Here is an 18,482-nt window from a genome sequence, read left to right on the forward strand (position 1 = left end):
GCAGGTGCTCTCAATGACAGGCGGCCTGGAGCAATGGAGGTCAAAGGCCATCGCCTTTTGCTCTCCATATTGACAGGAACTGATAAGCGGCTGATTAAATCATGCCTTTGCTCTGCAGGAGTTGCAATTGCGAAAAGATGCTCTCATTATTTTCCCATTCCAGAGAGACGGTCCCTTCCTCCGCTGCTGCAGCTGCTGAAATATCTCGGCTTCCTTCCAAGATCTAGATCCGGTATGAATATTGTTTTGACTGCAAATGGGGGAAAAAAAGAAAGAAGAAATCCCGGCTTGATTTAAAGTAATAACAGCTGGAGCACCAGGAGTACCGATGCTTCCCACAGGAAGCGTTCTCAGGAGGTCGCAGCCGGTGGTTGTAGCATAACGCGTCCCCATTTCAGTCCATTCAGATGCACATGTGTCCTGTAAAAATAAATAGTCGGCTAACATGAGCTAACATTAGCCCAAAGCACTGCTGTGGTTTTGCTTACCAACCTTAATTAAACTGGAGATGAAATTGAATGTATAATTGTATATATATATTTTTAAACTTTACACATTCAAATATACAGAATGTTGAGCTTTAGTGCCTTGCTCAGGGGCAGCTTGGTAGTACCACCGGTCCACATCGGTCTAGTTGCAAAGAAAAGTTAGCAGAGGATGGTTTCGATCCATCGACCTCTGGGTTATGGGCCCAGCACGCTTCCGCTGCGCCACTCTGCTGACAAACCCCAACAACCAACGCGGGACTCGAACCCACAACCCTGAGACTGAGAGTCCCACGCTCTGTCGACTGAGCTAGCCGGGCTGAGCGTTTCAGCACATTTGTGGTGATTAGATAGATAGATAGATAGATAGATAGATAGATAGATAGATAGATAGATAGATAGATAGATAGATAGATAGATAGATAGATAGATAGATAGATAGATAGATAGATAGATAGATAGATAGATAGATAGATAGATAGATAGATAGATAGATAGATAGATAGATAGATAGATAGATAGATAGATAGATAGATAGATAGATAGATAGATAGATAGATAGATAGATAGATAGATAGATAGATAGATAGATAGATAGATAGATAGATAGATAGATAGATAGATAGATAGATAGATAGATAGATAGATTCCACCCCTCCCTTCCATGGTAGGGTATTTCCACACCGGGAGGGGCATCTCACTAAAGCCCCCCCCCCCCCCCCCCGCCACCATCTGGGGCTTCCTCCCCCACTCATTCCTGGTAAACTATGACGTCACCAGCAGGCGAAGAGGCGTGGCCTCTCTTCTGAGCGCGTTCCACTCCCCTCTTCCCATGTTCTGCTGTTTTTATAAACCTTCACACGAAGTGACATTTTTGTGCGAGTCAGGCAGAAGAAAATGGGAAAAGTGAACGTTTGCTTGAAGCGGACTTTTTTTGCGGTGACCAGTTTGATCGGGGTGAGTTTGTTTTTGTTGGTTTGCCCCCCCCCTACAGCTGCCGTCACCAAAAACAAGTCACTGTAAAGCAGCGCAGCCGGTTATAACGCGTCTCCGTATCAGTTATAAGCACATTCGTGTCGTTGCGTCAAAGTTTCAACCTGCTTGTTTCGACGTCCCAAAGTGTGTCCGCGAGAAAAGGAGTTAAACGGGATCAATAAAGCGGGACGGAGAGGAACTAGTTGTTCTAGTTTGTCTTTGTTTCATGAAATAGTTATTGAAATTATTATCCCAGGTAATAATAAACTCTTTTTTTTTTGGTCGCACACAGCTGATTGTTCCAGATGTTGTGTAACAGTTGTGTATTTCTAGTTGGACTCTCATATCAGTTTTTAGAAAGAATCTTTTTTTCAAAGTCACGCGGCAGTTCCTGGAATCAGGAATGCAGCGCGTCGCATTGATTGATGATACATTGATGGGCTAAAGGTCACTGATAGAGCGAACGTGTTGCTGCTGTTGCAGATCGTAGTCCTCCTGCTGCTGGCATTTACGCTCTTCAGCCATGGATACCTCCTGTACGAAGAGGTAAGACCATTGCAAGCGTGATGAAGAAAGAAAGGCCTGCATTGATTGATTGATTGATTGATTGATATCGGCTGACATCAGCTTTTCTGTCTAAATAAAGCCCGTTTGACCTTTTCTGCCGACATGAAACCCGCTTCTGCCTGCGTTCTCCTGCAGATGGACGACATGCACCCGTACATCGTCGTGATGTATATTTTTTCCATCCTAACCTTGCTCCTGGTCGTCATCGGCTTGTACGGCGCGTGGAAGGAGAAGCAGTGGGCGCTGATTCTGGTGGGCGAAAGGATGACGTCATTGTTTTTTGGAGGGTCATGTGACGCACGATGTCGTTGACGTCCACGTCAGTGGAGCTGAAATTCCGTTACGATCTTTATTATAACTTCTGCTAAGATCGCATCTGCCATCGTTGGCTTTTGCCTGCCGCTCTAGAAGGTCCGCCGCGTGCGTGGCCGTTCCTACTGTAGTCCTTCCTGTAGGAACAGGATGGATGGATGCGCACCGTGAACGCACGCTCACGGGTCACGTTGTGTGTCTCAGTTTGGAGTTGGGATGATCTTCAGCATCGTGTCCATGATCGTCAGCGAGCTTCAAGGACGGACTCTGGAACCGAATGTGACGTTTGCCTCTTTGCTTTTATACAGTCCATTGAAAAGCCTCGACAAAATCAATGATCAACGATTTGATTTCGTCGCGCAGGTTGCCGGAGAGCTAAAGAAGCACTACCTGAACATGCTGCCGCTAGCTACGGCGAGCGAAACCTTCCTGGACGAGCTCAACGAAAGTCAAATGATCGTAGGTAACCGCGTCGGAGCGGTTGCGCTTTCACGCTTTCACGCTCAGCCTTCTCACCCTCGTCTTCCTCCCTTGCTCAGTGGCACTGCTGCGGCGTGGACATGGGATACCCGGACTGGGGCTATGACATCCCGGAATCCTGCGTGTGCTCCGACCGCTCCGATAGTCCCTGTGTGAGTGTGGGAGTGACTCAACTCCGCTGCGGCCGCAGCGTCAGCGGCGATCGATCATTAATCGCTCATCGATTGATTGATTTCTGTGTATTCCAGGTGGCGGCGCCCAGAAACAGCAGCCTGTACCAACACACGGCTGGCGACGCGGTCATCGCGATTTACAGTGAGGTAATTTAAAAACTGCAAGTGAAATTCTGCTTTTTTGTCCAATCAGGGATGTCCTTTTGCGTGATTTTTATTTCCCGGTGTGTGAATCTGCCTGAACGCTTCTGATTGGTTCTGTTCCAGCCGTGCCTTCCCTACTTGGTGACCAGCGAGATGATGGCCATAAATATCGGCTTGGGCATATTTCTGGGAATTTTGTTACTCTGGGTACGTACCGTCAAGCGTTAGATGATTAAAATGTTCATTTTGTCAAAGGACTTGGGGAAACATCTGAAGCCGTTTAAAGCCTAAAAATAGAACTTCAAACTTGATTATTGACAGCAAAAAACAAAGCAAAGTAGGAAACCGTCTTTTATGCGAGTAGCCATCTGGTTGGCTTCTGTTTGCAGATAAGATGAAGAAAAAAAAGAAATTCCTATCCATCATGGACCGGAAATTTGAACAAAAGTATTTGATTCTGGAATGTTTCAAGATTAAAAACTCCTTTGGCGATGCCCATGCTGTGTTTTTTACTGCCCCCTGGTGTCTGTTTGTACAACTGCATATCTCTGTCTGAGTAATAGTCAGGACGAACCAAAAGGCCAACAGGAGTGACCGAAGCATCTCTCTCTCCTCGTGTTCCAGGTGACGTCGGCTGCTTTATGCATCGCCATAATCTGCCAGCTGAATCGAAAGGTGGACACGCCCACCGTCGTCTACAGCCAAGAGGCGAAAGCGGGAAACTACATCGTTCTCTCGGACGCTGCAGAAAACACCTGACGGCTTTGCCGCGCTTCCTAATGAGGGATGCCACTATGGTGGTTTGTTTGTTTGCTTGTTTGTTTGTTGTTACATTTTGTATAAAGCCTTTTTTTCCAACAGCTTTCAACAGACATGATTTTGAAAAGTTTTGGCTTTGTAAAGTACCAAAAAAAAAGAGCTCAGGCTCTGAACTGTGGTAACGAAAGAAACTTGATTTAGCCAGAAGCTAAGCCTGAGCCCATGTAATTAATCATCAATCATAATTGATTTCCTTTCACTCATCTTCGAGACATGTGGAGTCTTTATCGTTGCCTTATTTTTAAGATGAGCACTTTTGAGCCACGATGCTAAAAACGTTCATTCAAATGCTTTTATAAAAGCACTGGAGAAATATTTACTCGCGTTATAATCAAAATGTTTGTATTGAGTGTGAATGTTCGGTGATCTGGCGCCCCCTAGAGGACGAGCCCTGCCTCTGACCCAGAAAAGGATAAGCAGCCATAGAAATCTGATTTCTGCCAAATGAGTTTTTATAAATTGCCACTGACATTCAATTTTAATGTAACCGTAGATTTATAAGTGCAGTTTTAGACTCAGTGCATATTTAGCCTATATGTCAACATTTAAGTTCTAAAAGGATGTTGTTGTTTTTGCAGTTATTGCACGAAAAGGTTCCAAAGAAAACAGGAAAGAAATGTTGTTGTTTCTTTCAAATGAACAAAAAAGTCAAATAAAATTGCAGTATTGAAGTAAATGGTGTAGTACTTGAGTAAATACAAGTCTTTAAGGCCCAAAGAACCTCAAAAGGAACCAGAATCACATTTATTTTATTCTTGCTATTTACAAAATATCACAGCAACTCATTCCATAAATTGAAAAGTGTAACAGAAATGAAAACACCAAACTTCGCACAAACGCGTTTGTTAGGCATTAACGGTTAAAGTGCACAGGTAGACATTGCATCTGCTGTATCATTGAGTGGAGGAGACGCGTTCACCATCGCCAGGAAGCCGCGCGGCTGAAAGGCTTCGTCGGTGAGCGCGGCGTCGGCGTCGGGAGGTTTCAGAAAACCGATGATGAGGCAAAGACGATTGAGGATTTACTGCATGTCTACTGCATGTGCAACCAGATGGATCCGACTTAAACTTAAACTCAATAAATATACGGTCAAAAGAGAAACTGAACGATGAGGTTCCAAATATTCAATGTGCTTCATAACAAGACATCAAGTCCCCTCATCCGACCTGATTGTCGACCCGAGAAACTTCACGCTTCACGTTAAACAAATGATTACAGTCCAACGAAATCATTTTGTAAACACTGTTTGGGAAAGGTGCTTATAAGGGGTTATTGATATTAGTATTCGTTCGGTTATTGATTTCTCTAATGCTGACAGGAAGTAAGTAAGACGTGTATGGATATTTAAATATGCACGTTTAAAAGACGTCCATCCAGCACGCAAAAAGTGTTGAATTAAAGCTATCAGTTCCAGTGAGGAAAAATGTTCATGTGCCATATAATAAAATACACAAACAACACCTTTAACGTCGCCGGCAGAAGGAAGCTTCAGCCCCAATCAAAGAGGAAACCAGCGGAACACGTTTGACATTTAAAATCCAGACGAGCCGATTCTTAAAACTGTACAAAATAAATAATAATAATCCACCAGCTAAATAAAAAAAAGCAAATGAAAGGAGGATATATTATTAAAGATTAATGGCACCATTTTTACAGCAGTAAGGCCCAAAACAAAATCAATCATTTGAAATCGATTACTTCCAATACCGGTGACATGCATGAGTTATAACGTCGGCATTCGTTGCTATAGAAGCAAAGCCAGGTGCATGTTTTACAGCGTAATGTGCTTCAATGTGCAAATTCAAAGGAGGGGGCTCTTCGTTAGGACCCGGGGAGGGTTCCTCCAAAACGCCTCCGGTGACTAGAAGGCACCGGGAACGTAGCTGTTGGACTGGAGAAGAGCCATGAACTCCTGCTTCCTTTTTATCTGGCCCATCAGCTTGGTGCTCATGACCAGTAGAATCACCTGGGAAGGGGAAACGAAGAAGGAAACACCGCGTCTTCCTCACGACAGGGAAGCGCTCGCCTCGTCGGAAAAAGGAGAAGACTTACCCAAAACACTCCGCTGCCGAACTGGATTCCCATCGCCAGCGAGAAGGCGAGCTTCAGCTCGGAGACATAAATCCGGAGGCAAGGCTGAAAATAAAGTAAATTTAGAAAAAGGGACGGGGGTTTAAAACAGGAAATGCAGAGAGAACGGGCGGGCTCCGCTTTCACCTCTTGATAGACGTACTGGTTCTTCGGCGCACCGAGCGTGGCGCTGCCCCGGAGTCGGATCTGAGGAGGAGCGAATAACCCAAAGCTCTAACTTTCATTATATGTAACAGAATAAACCGCGGCCTTAAACGCACCGCCCGTCTCCGCTGCTTATGTTCTTCAATTAAAGAAAGACACTCACACATTTTCCAGGATGGTGGCAGTTACAGGAGGCGGGGATGGAGGAGCCCCAGTCCTTGTGTCCTTCGATGAGGCCGCAGCACTCAAACTGGCGAGCACAGGAAACACACAGGACGGCTGACGTCGGCGGGCCGAGCTCATCGTATCTGGACTTTGTTCTGGAATCTTACTTCTCGCTGAATGCTGTAGAGCAGCGTCCTGTTGGCTTTGCTGGTTCCGATGAGCGGCATCATGGCCAGCAGCTTGGATTCCTCTCGGACGACCCGCTTCTAAGGAAGGGAAATAAAAAAAGCAGGAGCTCACGTTCGAATTCAACTTTTGCTGAAAATGCTGCGTTCAGGTACCTCGTAAATGTCCTGGTAGCTCAGCGCTGTTCTTATGATTATTGTTTGACTGGCGGCTGCCATCCCAGTTGCGTACTGCACACATAATAATAATAAAACAGAAATAAGGGAATTAGAAACGTAATTTGTTTTTGGACTATTAAAGCGCTTTTATTTACCAGAATCAGACACCATCGCTTTCCTTTGCAGGCGCCGAACACGCCGAGCACCGACAGCAGCAGGCAGCCGATCTCCATGATGTACATGATCACCACAGAAGCATTGGACACCAGCTGAGGAGGAACAGGACAGCGGGTCAAAGGTCGGGGTCGACCGTTTTCCTCCAAGTCTTCCAGAGGAGGAAACGAATACAAGATGCCTCCTTCAGTAGCGAGCAGCATCTGGATCAAAGATTATTTTCATCCCGTCGGCGGAATCTCTGAAGGAACTCACTTTGCCGGCTTGCATGAGGTCTCGGTGCCAAGCGATGGTCATCGTCAGCATGAAGAAGCACAGCGCCTACGCAGAAGGAAGGGTCAGAGGTCGGTGAGGAGAGAGGGGCGCGGGCCTTTAACAATGTGCCTAAAGGAGGGTAAAAGCTGCAAACATGTTCACCGTGCTGCCTTCAGGTGCCTCACAGGAGCCTGTTAATAAAAACCTTCAAGGGACAATGACATCCCGGCCGGATGGAGGCCTGTGTATTTGCCCCCCCCCCCCCCCCCCCCCACCGGCAGTGCATGTGGAGGCATCACAGATGTTTTAGAAGGAAGGGGGGTCGCTGCGAGGAGGGATGGAAAACACACCTCTTATTTCTACATGCGTATTATTATTAATTCTGTGACGTCATTGTGACACTATCGATCATCGCTTTCTGGATGCGTGGGGGGGGGGGGGGGGGGGGGGGTTCGCTGCGGCGCGTCTGCTGCGTTCACGGACGCGGATGACTCCAAATAACAGCAACACAAGCATTCACCCATTCAAAGCAGCTCTCGTCTTAAATCGCTGCCGGAAGCAAGCGCGTGCACCTACCACATGCACGGCGTTGGCGAATATAAACGGCCTTTTCAGGCTCGTTTTTTCCGCCACCACGACCACCGCGCTCCGGTGCATCCTGCCGCGTCTCCCCGTGAAGCGATCCGTCACCGAAAATAGTGCGTAAACGCGGTGGAGATGTGGCTTCAACTGAACGTCTACCCTTCTATTTATCCGCACAGGACGTCACCGTGACGTCACGGACGTGGCTGTGTGGAAGGATGCTGAATGTCGCGTTCAAAGACAGTCGGGAATGATGTCCAGCGCGCAATTTCGGGCCATTTCTTTTTTTAGTTATCCGCGATTTAATGTTGTTTAATGAGTTTCTTCATGTGATCAATGAGAGAAATAAAGAGGCATAAACAACCCAGAAATGTGCCGCAGCTGCAGTATTTACACATACAGTCATTATAACGTGGCATTAGAATGACAGTAATCCTCCTCTGCATGGACCGGCACGACCCCTGTTGATCCCGATGATCCTGAATCCAGCATGTGAATTAAGTTTGGATGATTTAAAATAATCCTCTATGATGAGGATTATTCAGGTCCTCCCCCTCCTCCAAACAGACTGCATTTCCCATGATTCCTCCACAGCAGTGGGGCTGGGCTGGCACGTAGAACAGGTAGGGCCGGTTTCTGTTGTTTCTGCAGGTGCGATGACGACCGTGAGGGAGATCAATAGATGCAGGACGTAAAATAAGAAGAGAAAAAGAAAAACCGATGACAGAAGCCGACAGAGCTAAGGAGCGAGGGAAAGGCCGCTGGAAGGGAAGGGGGTTTCCGCTTGTGTGAAAGGACAGCAGGTGTGCCGGACAGGAACCCGGACCGAGCAACTCTTCCCTTTATTTTACTTCTCTTCTTTTCACAACAAGCTGAACCTGAGCCGGAGGGAGGACAACGAAGACGCGGAGTATTCATTACAAAGAGCCAAAACCTCAGCAGGAGCTGAAAGGAGCAGCAGAGGAGGGAGGGGGGGTCAGAGGGGGGTGATTTGGTTCAGGACTCTGACTGCCAGAGACATTTTCTGACCTTTTCTGTTTCACTGCTTCACAATTTCACTCAAACCCCCCCCAAACTGGTTTTACAGGTCGCACACGGACCAGTTCCATCAAATGTAACCCGAATCTCCATCGAAAGTCGGCCAGCATCTCTTGGCTATTCGTTCCAAGACGCCGCTGTGACTCCGCCATGCAGGCCCCGGGACCCGAGCACGACGACTCGTTTGATTTCCTGTTTAAGATCGTCTTGATCGGGGACTCGAACGTAGGGAAGACCTGCGTGGTTCAGAACTTCAAGTCGAGAACTTTCTCAGAGAAACAGCAGAACACCATCGGGGTGGATTTTAGCGTGCGGACCTTGGACATCGAGGGGAAGAAAGTGAAGGTTAGTAGAGTGTGTGTGTGTGTGTGTGGTGGGCCACATGGGGTCTTTTTTGTTTTGTGGACAGTTATAGCTGAGTCATAAATCAAAAGTATCCAAACTACTCATCCAAAAGAGGTTTATAAAACTCCAAATAATGCAAATGATTCTCCCCGGGAGGCTTAAAAGGGTTAAAATCACCTTCCCAAAAGGCCCCGGAATGTATTATGACGTCTTAAATGACGAAAGACATTTCCGGATTTGATTCCAGGCTGTGAGAAGAGTTTTTTTTTTTTTTTAACGAGTTCCCATTTCCTATTTTTTGAGTTGCTGCTCAGCTACGGTGGCCCGGAAGCTCATCATCTCACACGTTCCTGCTGTAATTTTTTTTAAATACTTTCAATCTAGATGAATGAGGTCGAGCTCCATTTGTGCCTTCCGAAGGTCCCGATCCTTATCACGGGCGTCGCGGAGCCAGTTGGGCCTGAAGGCGGCAGGCGGCCCGGCATTCTCACAGACCTTGATGTTTTGCAGGTTAGGAGATAAACGGAGCTGCGGGTGAAAGGTGTCGGTTAGAGTCCTCAGAACAGGTCAGACCAGCAGCTCACGTGAAGGACTCGTCCATCAGGTCTCTCTACTTCGGGATCAGCGTTAGTGAACATAAACCTTGCCGACTCTTCACGGGGATAGAAAAGGTCACAGATTCTGATCCGTATTTTTTAAAGATGATCACACAAAGCAGCCGTAAGATCAAACACAACACAAGCAAAGAGACTGAGCTGGTTAAGCACCGGTTGCCATGTCAGCGGTTGCCATAATATAACCTGAGGGAGGTTATATTCCGTCGAGGGATGGCGAGGAACCTGAAACACTCTTTCCCGTGTGCGTGTGTGTGTGTGTGTGTGTGTGTGTGTGTGTGTGTGTGTGTGTGTGGCTGTAACTCCCTCTCTGTGTTGGACAGATGCAGGTTTGGGACACGGCGGGTCAGGAGAGGTTTCGCACCATCACCCAGAGCTACTACCGCAGCGCGCACGGCGCCGTCATCGCCTACGACATCACACGGAAGTCGACCTTTGAGTCCGTGACGCACTGGATCAAGGAGGTGGAGCTCTATGGAGCGGCCAACGCGGTGCTAATGCTAATAGGTGAGTGCAGGTGACTTTACATGATGCACTTTAAATTAAAAACAACTTCCTCGACAAACTTTTAACTACTTTTGACGTTGAAGTGTCTCAGTTCAGCTTTTTTTTTTTGTTGTTGTTGTTGTCTCCAAACAGGGAACAAATGCGACTTGGAGGAGGAACGGCAGGTTCAGTTCCGGAAAGCCTGCAACCTGGCAAAAGAGCGAGGCCTTCTCGCTGCTCTGGAAACATCTGCCAAGGTAACCTCTGCACAGAGATGAGCGTTTTAAACTGAGTCTAAAAGTTCCTTCTTTGCTGCGTGTAGGAGAGTCAGAACGTGGAGGAGGCCTTCATGATGATGGCCAGAGAGCTGATGGCGCGCAACGGCCTCAACGTCCAGCAGGACGACGCGGAGAGCAACGACACGCCTCCGGTCCTCCTCCGGTCCAACTCTCGGCCGGTTAACGACATTGCGGGCGCCTACACGCCGCCAGAGAAGAAGACATGTTGCTGATTCTCACAAGGCGGAAGAAGAAGGGACGCTAAAACGAGAAGTAGGACGAAGGACTCCCACAGAGGAGGAGCGGAAGACGATCCAAGAGATTCATGTGGAATACAGTTGGGTTGGAAAAGCCTTGGATATTAATAATTCATATGAATATTATCTACATTTTGAGACTGGTACTGTTCCAGCTGTTTAAAAGCTTTGCAATGCAGAAAGTGCAGGGACGCACGATGTATCCAGGGATGACAAACGACCTGCCTGATAATGGGGCATTCGCCTGATCAATATCTTATCATATCTGTGAAATTATAGCCAATAAGTAGAGCTGCAGTGTGAGTCCATGACGGGCTGTCCGGTTCTAAGATGTCCTGCAGAACCGCCTACCAGCCAGAAGACTGACAATGATTATGCGTTTTAGTTTGACGTTATCTTTGATGTCTTGAGCTTTTTTATTATCAGTCGATATCATGAAAGTTGGATTTACGGAGTTTTTGTTCTGTGGATTTTGAGGCTGTCGTGAACAAAAGCAATATATATATATATATATATAATGATTGGGAGAACATCCCCATGAAGTATTTTAAAAACTTTCTGGTCCTTCGACGGATCGTTTTCTAGAACACATAATGTGGATCTGCAGTTTTGTGCTGCTTATTGCCTTAGACAATAGATGCTGAAGAAAAAGATGTTTAGATGCAACAAGGTCAGAACACCTTTAAGTCTGATTCTGGTGAGGGCTACTTCCTGCCGACGCAACAGTGAAGCGATGCCAATGACAAAGCTGGATTTGCACTGATTATTCTCTTACAGAGGCACTTTTAATCTGCCCGAATATTTATTGATTTATCGACTGTGGAAAAAGGTGTTCAAGATGAAATTTGTGCTTCATCCTATGAAGTGTTTTAAAAATCATCTTTATTTTATATTTTTTACTTATTTTGAGCAAAAAACATAAAGAAAAGCTTCAATATTAAACAATCTGATCTCTGCTTTTGTTTGAATCTGAAAAGAAATGTGGCAGGTGTGGGGAGTCTGCCGCTGCTGCGTGTTGGTCATTCCTACACTAGGGGGCGCTGGTTGACAGCCTGTCCCGCTTTTGGCTTTAGGAGAAAAAAAATCAAAGAAGTCAGTTTCTTGCCTTTATGAATTAGTTTTTCAATGATTTTGTGTCGTTTTAAACTTTAAATGATTAGAATTATCAATCATGAGACGTATACGACCCGATATATCTGCCCCTCTGTCATGTTTGGCCATAATCCGCTGTGGGGAAAATAAAACAAATGCAAAATAGCCTTCAACAACAAAACAACAAACAATTTCAGAAAAAATAAACACCAATTTATTTCCAGAACACAGGCTGAAAACGTCATACATTAGTTATACAAAAAAACAAACTATTTTGGAAGAAAAAATATATCTTGACCTCAAAATAACTAAAAGAAATATGAGAGCAGTTCTTTGTATGGTAAACCCCAAAAATATGTTTCTGTTGTTTTTTTAGATCTGATACAGACTAGATTGAAAATGCAAAAAGATCAAATAAAAAAACCCAAAAGGCATTCAAAAAAATCTATGGGAAACGTTAGCAATTTGATATTGGCACTGCCACTCATACAACTAAAAAGACAACATCGTACTTTATCGTCAGCGGAATTCAGCATCCGATCACCGAGTCGACCTTTGGAAGTCCATTTTTCCGCCTGTCCCCCGACCGGCTCCGATCTAACTCAACCTGATGATCTCAAATTTGTTGAGCTTCTTCTTTTTCAAGGGTAGAGGCAGACGCTCCAACTCAACTTCGTCCGTCTCCCCCCTTGCCTCATTATTTGTTCCCCCTTGTCCTCCTTGTCCCGTATCCGTCCCGCCAGTTTGTCTATCCTTGGGACATTCCCCGTTGTAGGTCTTGACGTAATTCTCCACCCGCCAGCCCCTGAACTCCCGCGGCGCCGAGCAGCGCAGGCCGGTGTAGAAGATGCCAGGGTGGTGCTTGAGCCAGTAGATCAGGTAGTGGATGTTGTAGTCGCAGATCCAGGGGTTGTTGTCCAGGGTCAGCTTCCGGAGGAAGTAGAGATCCTCCAGCACGCCGTACTGGAAGTACTGGAGGCTGTTGTTGGACAAGTCGAGCTCACGGAGGTACAGCAGGCCTGCAAACGCAGCTGGGACGGGAAGGACAAAGTGGGACAAAGTTAAATGGACATTTCCTACCTTTGTTTTGGGGTAAAAAAAAAAAATCAGAGAGTTAGCATTATTATAATGGGACGGTGGCTTTACAGGACGCGACAAAACAACCGACATCCAAACGGCAGATGTGATAAATTCACCCCCTTTAAGTTTGCGCCGCCTTGGGCTGATCTGGGCAAGAACTCTCCGTGACAAACGCAAGACGGTTTCCCAGTCTCTTGAAAAATCAGAATCAAGCAGCCTCTCGGAAATCACAGTAAACATTAAATGTTTTTTACTCCAAGCTGGAACGTGATTAAAGGAAAACCCCGAATCGGGACCACATGTCACCAGAAGCCGCGAGCTCTCCTGCTTATACACAATTTACCCTTCGGTGTCCAAACGGTCTCCATGACGACGGGGCCAGATGCAAAGATAGCAGCATGTGTTTCGGAGTGATGGAAACAAAAACCTACGTTCTATTTAAAGAACTTCCCTTCTGGACTCAACATGACTAGCCTTGAGTAACGAGCCCTCCGAAGCAGAGGCAGATCCAGTATTCGGAGCAGATGTTCTGCTTCGGTGAAGCGGCTCTTCGGATGTGGGGGCTAATCGCCAAATGTTTGAGGTTTCTGAGGGCGGGGCTTGTGCTACCTGTGTCTATATGGTGCAGGCTGTTGCCGCTAAGGTTGAGCTGCTTGAGGTCTTTGGACAGCAGGAACTGTTTGGGCGTGAGGCGCGTGATGCTGTTCCTGGACAGATCCATCTTCACGATGTCGGACGGCAGGTCGGACGGGATGCTGTTCAAATCTGGAAAGAAGGACAAACAAATCAATATTTGCATCAATATCGAGGCAGATGTGCACAATCTGGAGAACTGGAAATCCAATCTCTCCTCATCCGTATACGTTTTCAAGATAGTGCGTGGGTTCGGGTCTCTTCAGTCGCTTCCAGCCTGGGGGAAGAGCGTCCTTTAAAATTCCACATTTTCCACAAGTCGCAACAACAGATTGCTTTCTTGTTATGTTCCACATGTGTTCTCCAAAAAAACAAACAGAATCAGACTTTATCCTTCCAGTTATACGTCTGAAACGAGGCATTTTGAAGCGAACACCCCCCCCGTCGGTAGCTGTAAAACACAAAAATGGTCAAACTGGAGAACACATCTGCTGCGCCGATCATGCCGCGGTTCTGTAAGGTTTTGGAGCCTCTTAAGTTGCACAAGCTTTCGGTCCTCTGCAGTGAGAACTTAGAAATCTAAAGGAAATCCCACCTTCCCTCAGGTTGTACAAGAGTCTGCGACTCTGTCCGGGCGGACGGCAGCAGATTCAGTTTTTTTTTTACAGTTTGGCTCATATCCAAACATCTGTCCTCGGAGTGCCGGATCAGAAGAGTCAATTTTCCAGAAAGATGAGTCCCCCTTTATTTGCACATGCCTGGATGATTTACTGGCTGTGCAGAACTTTAACGTGGACACTTATCTGAGGTTAGCGCTGGTGGATCATACCGGGGGAAAACAGAATAGATTCTGTTAATTACAGATTACACTATTGATCATCCTGAAGCCCCTGATTGGGCTCAAACCTGATAAGAGGCGGGGTCTTTCCCATCAGGTTTTTTTTGCACTCTTATGTCATACTCTATACTGTATATTTCGCTGTCATCGTTCGGTCTAAAGATACAAAAGTTATTTTCTGAACATGCTGATGGTTGCGTTTATAGGATATCTCTATTACAGTCACCCGATTAGGACTGGCAGTCGCGTCTGGGTGTTCGTCTCAAGGGGTCTTATTGCCCCGATTCTTCATCTCATGGTGACAACAGACTAAAACAGTCAGGGTTTCTGCAGCTATTCTCATCCTCGACATCATCCGTCTCGGTGATGCAGTTATTAGAAATAGAATGGCGCCACCTAGATAAGGTTTAGCAGGAGGATGTGTTAGCGGAAGCTAATTTAACGCTGAGCGCTGTAGTAGGTCAAAAACCCAAATCAAGTCCTTCAGTAGAAAAAAAAAAAAAAGTCGGAAAATATGTTAAGAAGTGTCCTCGAGCTGCTGCACAACACAGATGCTGCATTGTGCGGGTTTGGCTTGTCAGCGGTGCATGAAAGATTTCTTTCTGTGAAGGGCACAAGCCCCCCCATTTACAGATGCTTTCAAACTGCTCACTTAATTCCGGGAGCTCATTTTGTCTGAAGCGTGGACAGAGACGATCTTTCAGTTCGACGCACGGATGCTATATTTTTGCAAATGCATGATTCAACATAGGATATAATGGATGGGAGAGGGATGCTGGTGCAATGCAATTGCAGAATAAAGTGAAATATTCTCAAGCAACAGTTTGGAGAACAGGAGCTTGATCTCTGCCGCTCGTAAAAAGTTCAGACGCCCCATGTGGCAGACATAAAAAGACAAACTCCATTCTGCTCGCTCAGCCAGGATGTAACCAAAAATGTTAGACAAGCAAATCTGTGCCCAAATTCATTGGACAGGCGTGAATGACTCCACAGCAGACGGTGCCAAGTAGTCCTAACAAAAGTGCCTTTCATATGCGGCACTCGTTTTTGTTGTTGATATATTTGCCCGGAAAAGAATTTTTGGTCGTAGAAAAACAAGAGCGGTTGATTTAATTTAAGTTTGGCTGCAAATACATAGTTGAACACAGGCAAAATAGTTGCTGTTGCATTGCTGTTGCATTGCATGAGGAGCAGCTCGTTGAGCTAAATGCTAACATTAGCATGTAAGCACACACTAGCACAAAAAAAAAATCTGGCTTCACAAGTTCAGACTGTTAGTTTAGCGCGTACGCGTGCATTTGCGCTAATTAGCGCAAAATACAAACAGCAGCAGCTGATGATGATGATGATGATGTCAGAGTACAGGAATTGTCATGGTGATGTCATTGTTTCGGGTCACGCGATGCAGCTTTGGCAGGGCAGATGTTAAAACTAGGTGCTCATGGTGAACTCGGATGAATTGGACAGTCGTCTCACCTTTGCTGCTGCAGTCCAGCAGGGGTTTGGGGAACATGTATGTATGACACATGGACGTGGCCTCTGGCTTCAGTTTGATTGATGTAGGCCTTGGTTGTCCGTCTCCGCCCCCCGGCCGGCTGTCTACCTGGTTGTCACCTGCGCACAACGACTCCACCCTCAGCTTCTTCAGCTTGTGGCCCCTCAGCGACAGGGGCTCCGCACACTTGGCGTAGTTGCCCAGGTTGCGGTTGCTGGGCACCTGCAGGGTCCTGACGAGACTGTCCAGCAGGCAGCGGCAGCTCCAGGGGTTGTCATAGACACGGAGGTAGGTAAGGCGGGGCAGGGGAAGCAGGACCTCCTCGGAGGCTGTCCTCAGCCCGTTGTGCTGGAGGAGCAGCGTGGTCAGCTGCGAGAGGCCGCTGAACGCGCCGTGCTCCACCATGGAGATGTCGTTCTGCTGGAGGTCCAGGCTCTTCAACTGGGTGAACTGGGAGAACATGTTGTCCCTCAAAACCTGTGGTTTGCATAAAAAGGTTATGGCAGTGGCGTTAAATTTTACGGGTGAAAGAAGGGAATAATTGTGCTCATTATTCGCGGCCCTTTGTGCTTCATCAACAAACCCCTTCATCGATCGGGTTCTTCTCAACACCTGCGACACACATGCTGCTCGCACACATACACAAATACACGCCGACAGGCAGCAGAAAAAACACGCCTCTGATCCCGGCCCCCCCAAATAAATGGTGCACAGATGCTGTAGATATCAACACGCCGGCTGGGAGCCTGCAGCATCATCGTTTGAACGCACCGGGTCGTCTACAATTTGCGGACGTACCTGGATCTTATTTCTCGCCAACAGCAAGTGGTGAATATCCGTGGGCCAATCCTGCATCACGGTGGTCAGCTGCCTGTCCTGGCAGTCCAGGTACTTCTCGCCCGCCTCCACGTACTCCTTACACTCCTGGGAGTGACGTCTCGTCACCGAGGCCCGGTCCCGACCCCGAACGCGACCCCTGTCCACATCCCCGGACCAGGGGCCTCTCCGTGGCTCTGCTGACCGGAGGAGCAGCAAGAAGAGGAGCGTGGCGAGGAGGCGCATGGCGGCAGAGCAGAGGAAGGGAGGGCTCTTTTTTTTTTTTTATCAGGTCAGCTTTGGAAGACGGGTAATTGGTGTGGCGGGACACAGGAAGCCGGTCACAGCTGTTTGCACGGAGAGGAGAAAATCAGAGGAAGAGAGAGAAATTACTTTAAAAAGGTCAATCTAATCACACTTTTGGTTCGCCATTTAGCCGCTCAGCTCGCTAGTTTCATGTTCCGTCGGGTTCGTCTGAGTCGCATACTGACACGTCAAACAGCGAGGCGGCCACGTTGAAAGAACTAGTGGCGAGGTGGGGTGACGGGAAAATAGAGGTAAAGGGGGACAAAACAGGAAAGTGAGTCTGAAGGAGCAGAATGAGACATTTGTTAAGTGCTAGCATGTCAAGGGTTAAAATGTGGTTTTAATGAAAAGACGTTTCCTTTCCAAGACAACGATGGAGTTTTCTTTTTAACTTATTTGATTTGTGTCTTTTTCTGCACCTGCTAAAACCATTAATTTTCTTTCATTTAAACGTTCACTCGTCTTCTTCCCTCTTTCACTGATGTCCATGTCGACTTTTTAATCTCAGTTATCTTATTGTCACCACGACGGTGCCAGGAAACAAGGAGCCAAGAAACAGTTCCCCTGCAGCCAGATTGCTTCCCTTTTTCTCGCCTTGTTTGGAGCCGAACCAAACCGTGTTCTTCTTCAGAGGTTTTGTTGTCAGTTAACAAATGTGGAACTTTACACAAGTTCCACATTTGCTACTGATAGAGGGAAATGATTCAAACCAAAATGTCTCTAAAATGTGTCGTCCTTGTTTCTTCGTGGGCTGTCAGCGGGCCATTGGACACATTTGGTTAGCGCTAGCCGGTTCCTGTCCTCATGCTAAGTTAACCGCACCAGCTGTTGATGGTAGCTTTGTTACTATCGTGTTTTTGGCGTATTAAAGATGCCAAGATGTTTCTATTTACCACAGAGCAGCTTTGCCTTTTGGCTCGCGGGCCATGCGACTGCGTTTTTGGTGGTTGAGCATATCTTAAAAACCCAAAAGAGTAGTCTTATAGGACCCTAGTCTGCCTGGAGGCCCGGGAAAGGCCCACGCGTCTTGCCAGTACCCACATTTACACAAACGCTGACTCAGTCCAAGTGTACCACACCGCAGCCCCCTCAGTGTTCCAGTGGAACAAGCCTGTCAAAGCAGATGCCGTTGTTCCATTGTGAATAACCGGCCGGGCATGTCGGCTCCAGACACAAACAGCTGCGAATGCATCTCAGGACACACGTTCCAGTCCGTTGAGTTCTATTCAACTGTCCGACCATCAATCGTCTCAAACGAAGCAAGCATATGGAAGTTATTTTCCTTCTGCTGCAGCCGTTGGCGTCATCAACGCAGATGGTCAACGGTTAGTTAGACCGTCTTCTTACGTGTGTGTGTGTGTGTCCGTTCACTCATGTGCGTGCACGGCTGCACGAGTAAAACGCTCTTGAGTCAACGTTGCGTGAATCTGCAGCTGATGAGCGACATGTTGAAACATATCGCTCATCAACATCCATATTCAACATGAATATTTA

At 46.9% G+C, this 18,482-nt stretch overlaps 4 protein-coding genes and 1 non-coding gene across 5 annotated transcripts; 2 read left to right on the forward strand and 3 right to left on the reverse strand.

Moving 5' to 3' along the window:
- Positions 1-648: 648 nt before the first annotated feature.
- Positions 649-720, reverse strand: trnam-cau (transfer RNA methionine (anticodon CAU)). The gene has a single exon. It is a non-coding gene; the product is annotated as a tRNA-Met (tRNA).
- Positions 721-1,327: 607 nt separating this feature from the next.
- LOC137910910 (tetraspanin-8-like) lies at positions 1,328-4,622 on the forward strand. Its single transcript, XM_068755331.1, has 9 exons — positions 1,328-1,442; positions 1,944-2,006; positions 2,163-2,279; positions 2,544-2,618; positions 2,703-2,798; positions 2,879-2,971; positions 3,068-3,139; positions 3,260-3,343; positions 3,761-4,622. The coding sequence occupies exons 1-9, from the start codon at positions 1,383-1,385 to the stop codon at positions 3,893-3,895; spliced, it is 795 nt and encodes a 264-aa protein (XP_068611432.1). The 5' UTR covers positions 1,328-1,382; the 3' UTR covers positions 3,896-4,622.
- Positions 4,623-5,816: 1,194 nt separating this feature from the next.
- Positions 5,817-7,785, reverse strand: LOC137911016 (tetraspanin-8-like). Its single transcript, XM_068755440.1, has 9 exons — positions 7,705-7,785; positions 7,129-7,194; positions 6,855-6,968; positions 6,697-6,771; positions 6,523-6,621; positions 6,354-6,440; positions 6,173-6,232; positions 6,008-6,091; positions 5,817-5,921 (listed from the first exon to the last, which is right to left on the reverse strand). Exons 1-9 carry the CDS (start codon positions 7,783-7,785, stop codon positions 5,817-5,819), a joined length of 771 nt encoding a protein of 256 aa, XP_068611541.1.
- A 910-nt stretch (positions 7,786-8,695) lies between these two features.
- Positions 8,696-11,652, forward strand: LOC137910634 (ras-related protein Rab-19-like). Its single transcript, XM_068755009.1, has 4 exons — positions 8,696-9,093; positions 10,031-10,214; positions 10,347-10,450; positions 10,516-11,652. Exons 1-4 carry the CDS (start codon positions 8,899-8,901, stop codon positions 10,702-10,704), a joined length of 672 nt encoding a protein of 223 aa, XP_068611110.1. The 5' UTR covers positions 8,696-8,898; the 3' UTR covers positions 10,705-11,652.
- Positions 11,653-12,056: 404 nt separating this feature from the next.
- Positions 12,057-16,928, reverse strand: lrrc17 (leucine rich repeat containing 17). The gene is made up of 4 exons (XM_068755346.1): positions 16,665-16,928; positions 15,848-16,343; positions 13,510-13,665; positions 12,057-12,851 (listed from the first exon to the last, which is right to left on the reverse strand). Exons 1-4 carry the CDS (start codon positions 16,926-16,928, stop codon positions 12,418-12,420), a joined length of 1,350 nt encoding a protein of 449 aa, XP_068611447.1. The 3' UTR covers positions 12,057-12,417.
- Positions 16,929-18,482: the final 1,554 nt, after the last annotated feature.

This window comes from Brachionichthys hirsutus, chromosome 22, assembly GCF_040956055.1.
Source record: "Brachionichthys hirsutus isolate HB-005 chromosome 22, CSIRO-AGI_Bhir_v1, whole genome shotgun sequence".
Classification (NCBI taxonomy): domain Eukaryota; kingdom Metazoa; phylum Chordata; class Actinopteri; order Lophiiformes; family Brachionichthyidae; genus Brachionichthys; species Brachionichthys hirsutus.

What these genes read in the sequence shown, in the direction of transcription:
- LOC137911016 (XM_068755440.1), bottom strand. Translation starts at nt 7,785, where the DNA reads ATGCACCGGAGCGCGGTGGTCGTGGTGGCGGAAAAAACGAGCCTGAAA. An exon ending in ACCTCATGCAAGCCGGCAAA is followed by an intron (nt 6,969 to 7,128) that starts GTGAGTTCCTTC and finishes GTTCCTCCTCAG; the next exon opens with CTGGTGTCCAATGCTTCTGT. An exon ending in GCTACCAGGACATTTACGAG is followed by an intron (nt 6,622 to 6,696) that starts GTACCTGAACGC and finishes TCCCTTCCTTAG; the next exon opens with AAGCGGGTCGTCCGAGAGGA.
- lrrc17 (XM_068755346.1), bottom strand. Translation starts at nt 16,928, where the DNA reads ATGCGCCTCCTCGCCACGCTCCTCTTCTTGCTGCTCCTCCGGTCAGCA. An exon ending in GCTGGACTGCAGCAGCAAAG is followed by an intron (nt 13,666 to 15,847) that starts GTGAGACGACTG and finishes CCTTCTTTCCAG; the next exon opens with ATTTGAACAGCATCCCGTCC. An exon ending in CCTGCACCATATAGACACAG is followed by an intron (nt 12,852 to 13,509) that starts GTAGCACAAGCC and finishes TTCCCGTCCCAG; the next exon opens with CTGCGTTTGCAGGCCTGCTG.
- LOC137910910 (XM_068755331.1), top strand. Translation starts at nt 1,383, where the DNA reads ATGGGAAAAGTGAACGTTTGCTTGAAGCGGACTTTTTTTGCGGTGACC. An exon ending in GATACCTCCTGTACGAAGAG is followed by an intron (nt 2,007 to 2,162) that starts GTAAGACCATTG and finishes GTTCTCCTGCAG; the next exon opens with ATGGACGACATGCACCCGTA. An exon ending in GACGGACTCTGGAACCGAAT is followed by an intron (nt 2,619 to 2,702) that starts GTGACGTTTGCC and finishes TTCGTCGCGCAG; the next exon opens with GTTGCCGGAGAGCTAAAGAA.
- LOC137910634 (XM_068755009.1), top strand. Translation starts at nt 8,899, where the DNA reads ATGCAGGCCCCGGGACCCGAGCACGACGACTCGTTTGATTTCCTGTTT. An exon ending in TCGAGGGGAAGAAAGTGAAG is followed by an intron (nt 9,094 to 10,030) that starts GTTAGTAGAGTG and finishes TGTGTTGGACAG; the next exon opens with ATGCAGGTTTGGGACACGGC. An exon ending in CGCGGTGCTAATGCTAATAG is followed by an intron (nt 10,215 to 10,346) that starts GTGAGTGCAGGT and finishes GTCTCCAAACAG; the next exon opens with GGAACAAATGCGACTTGGAG.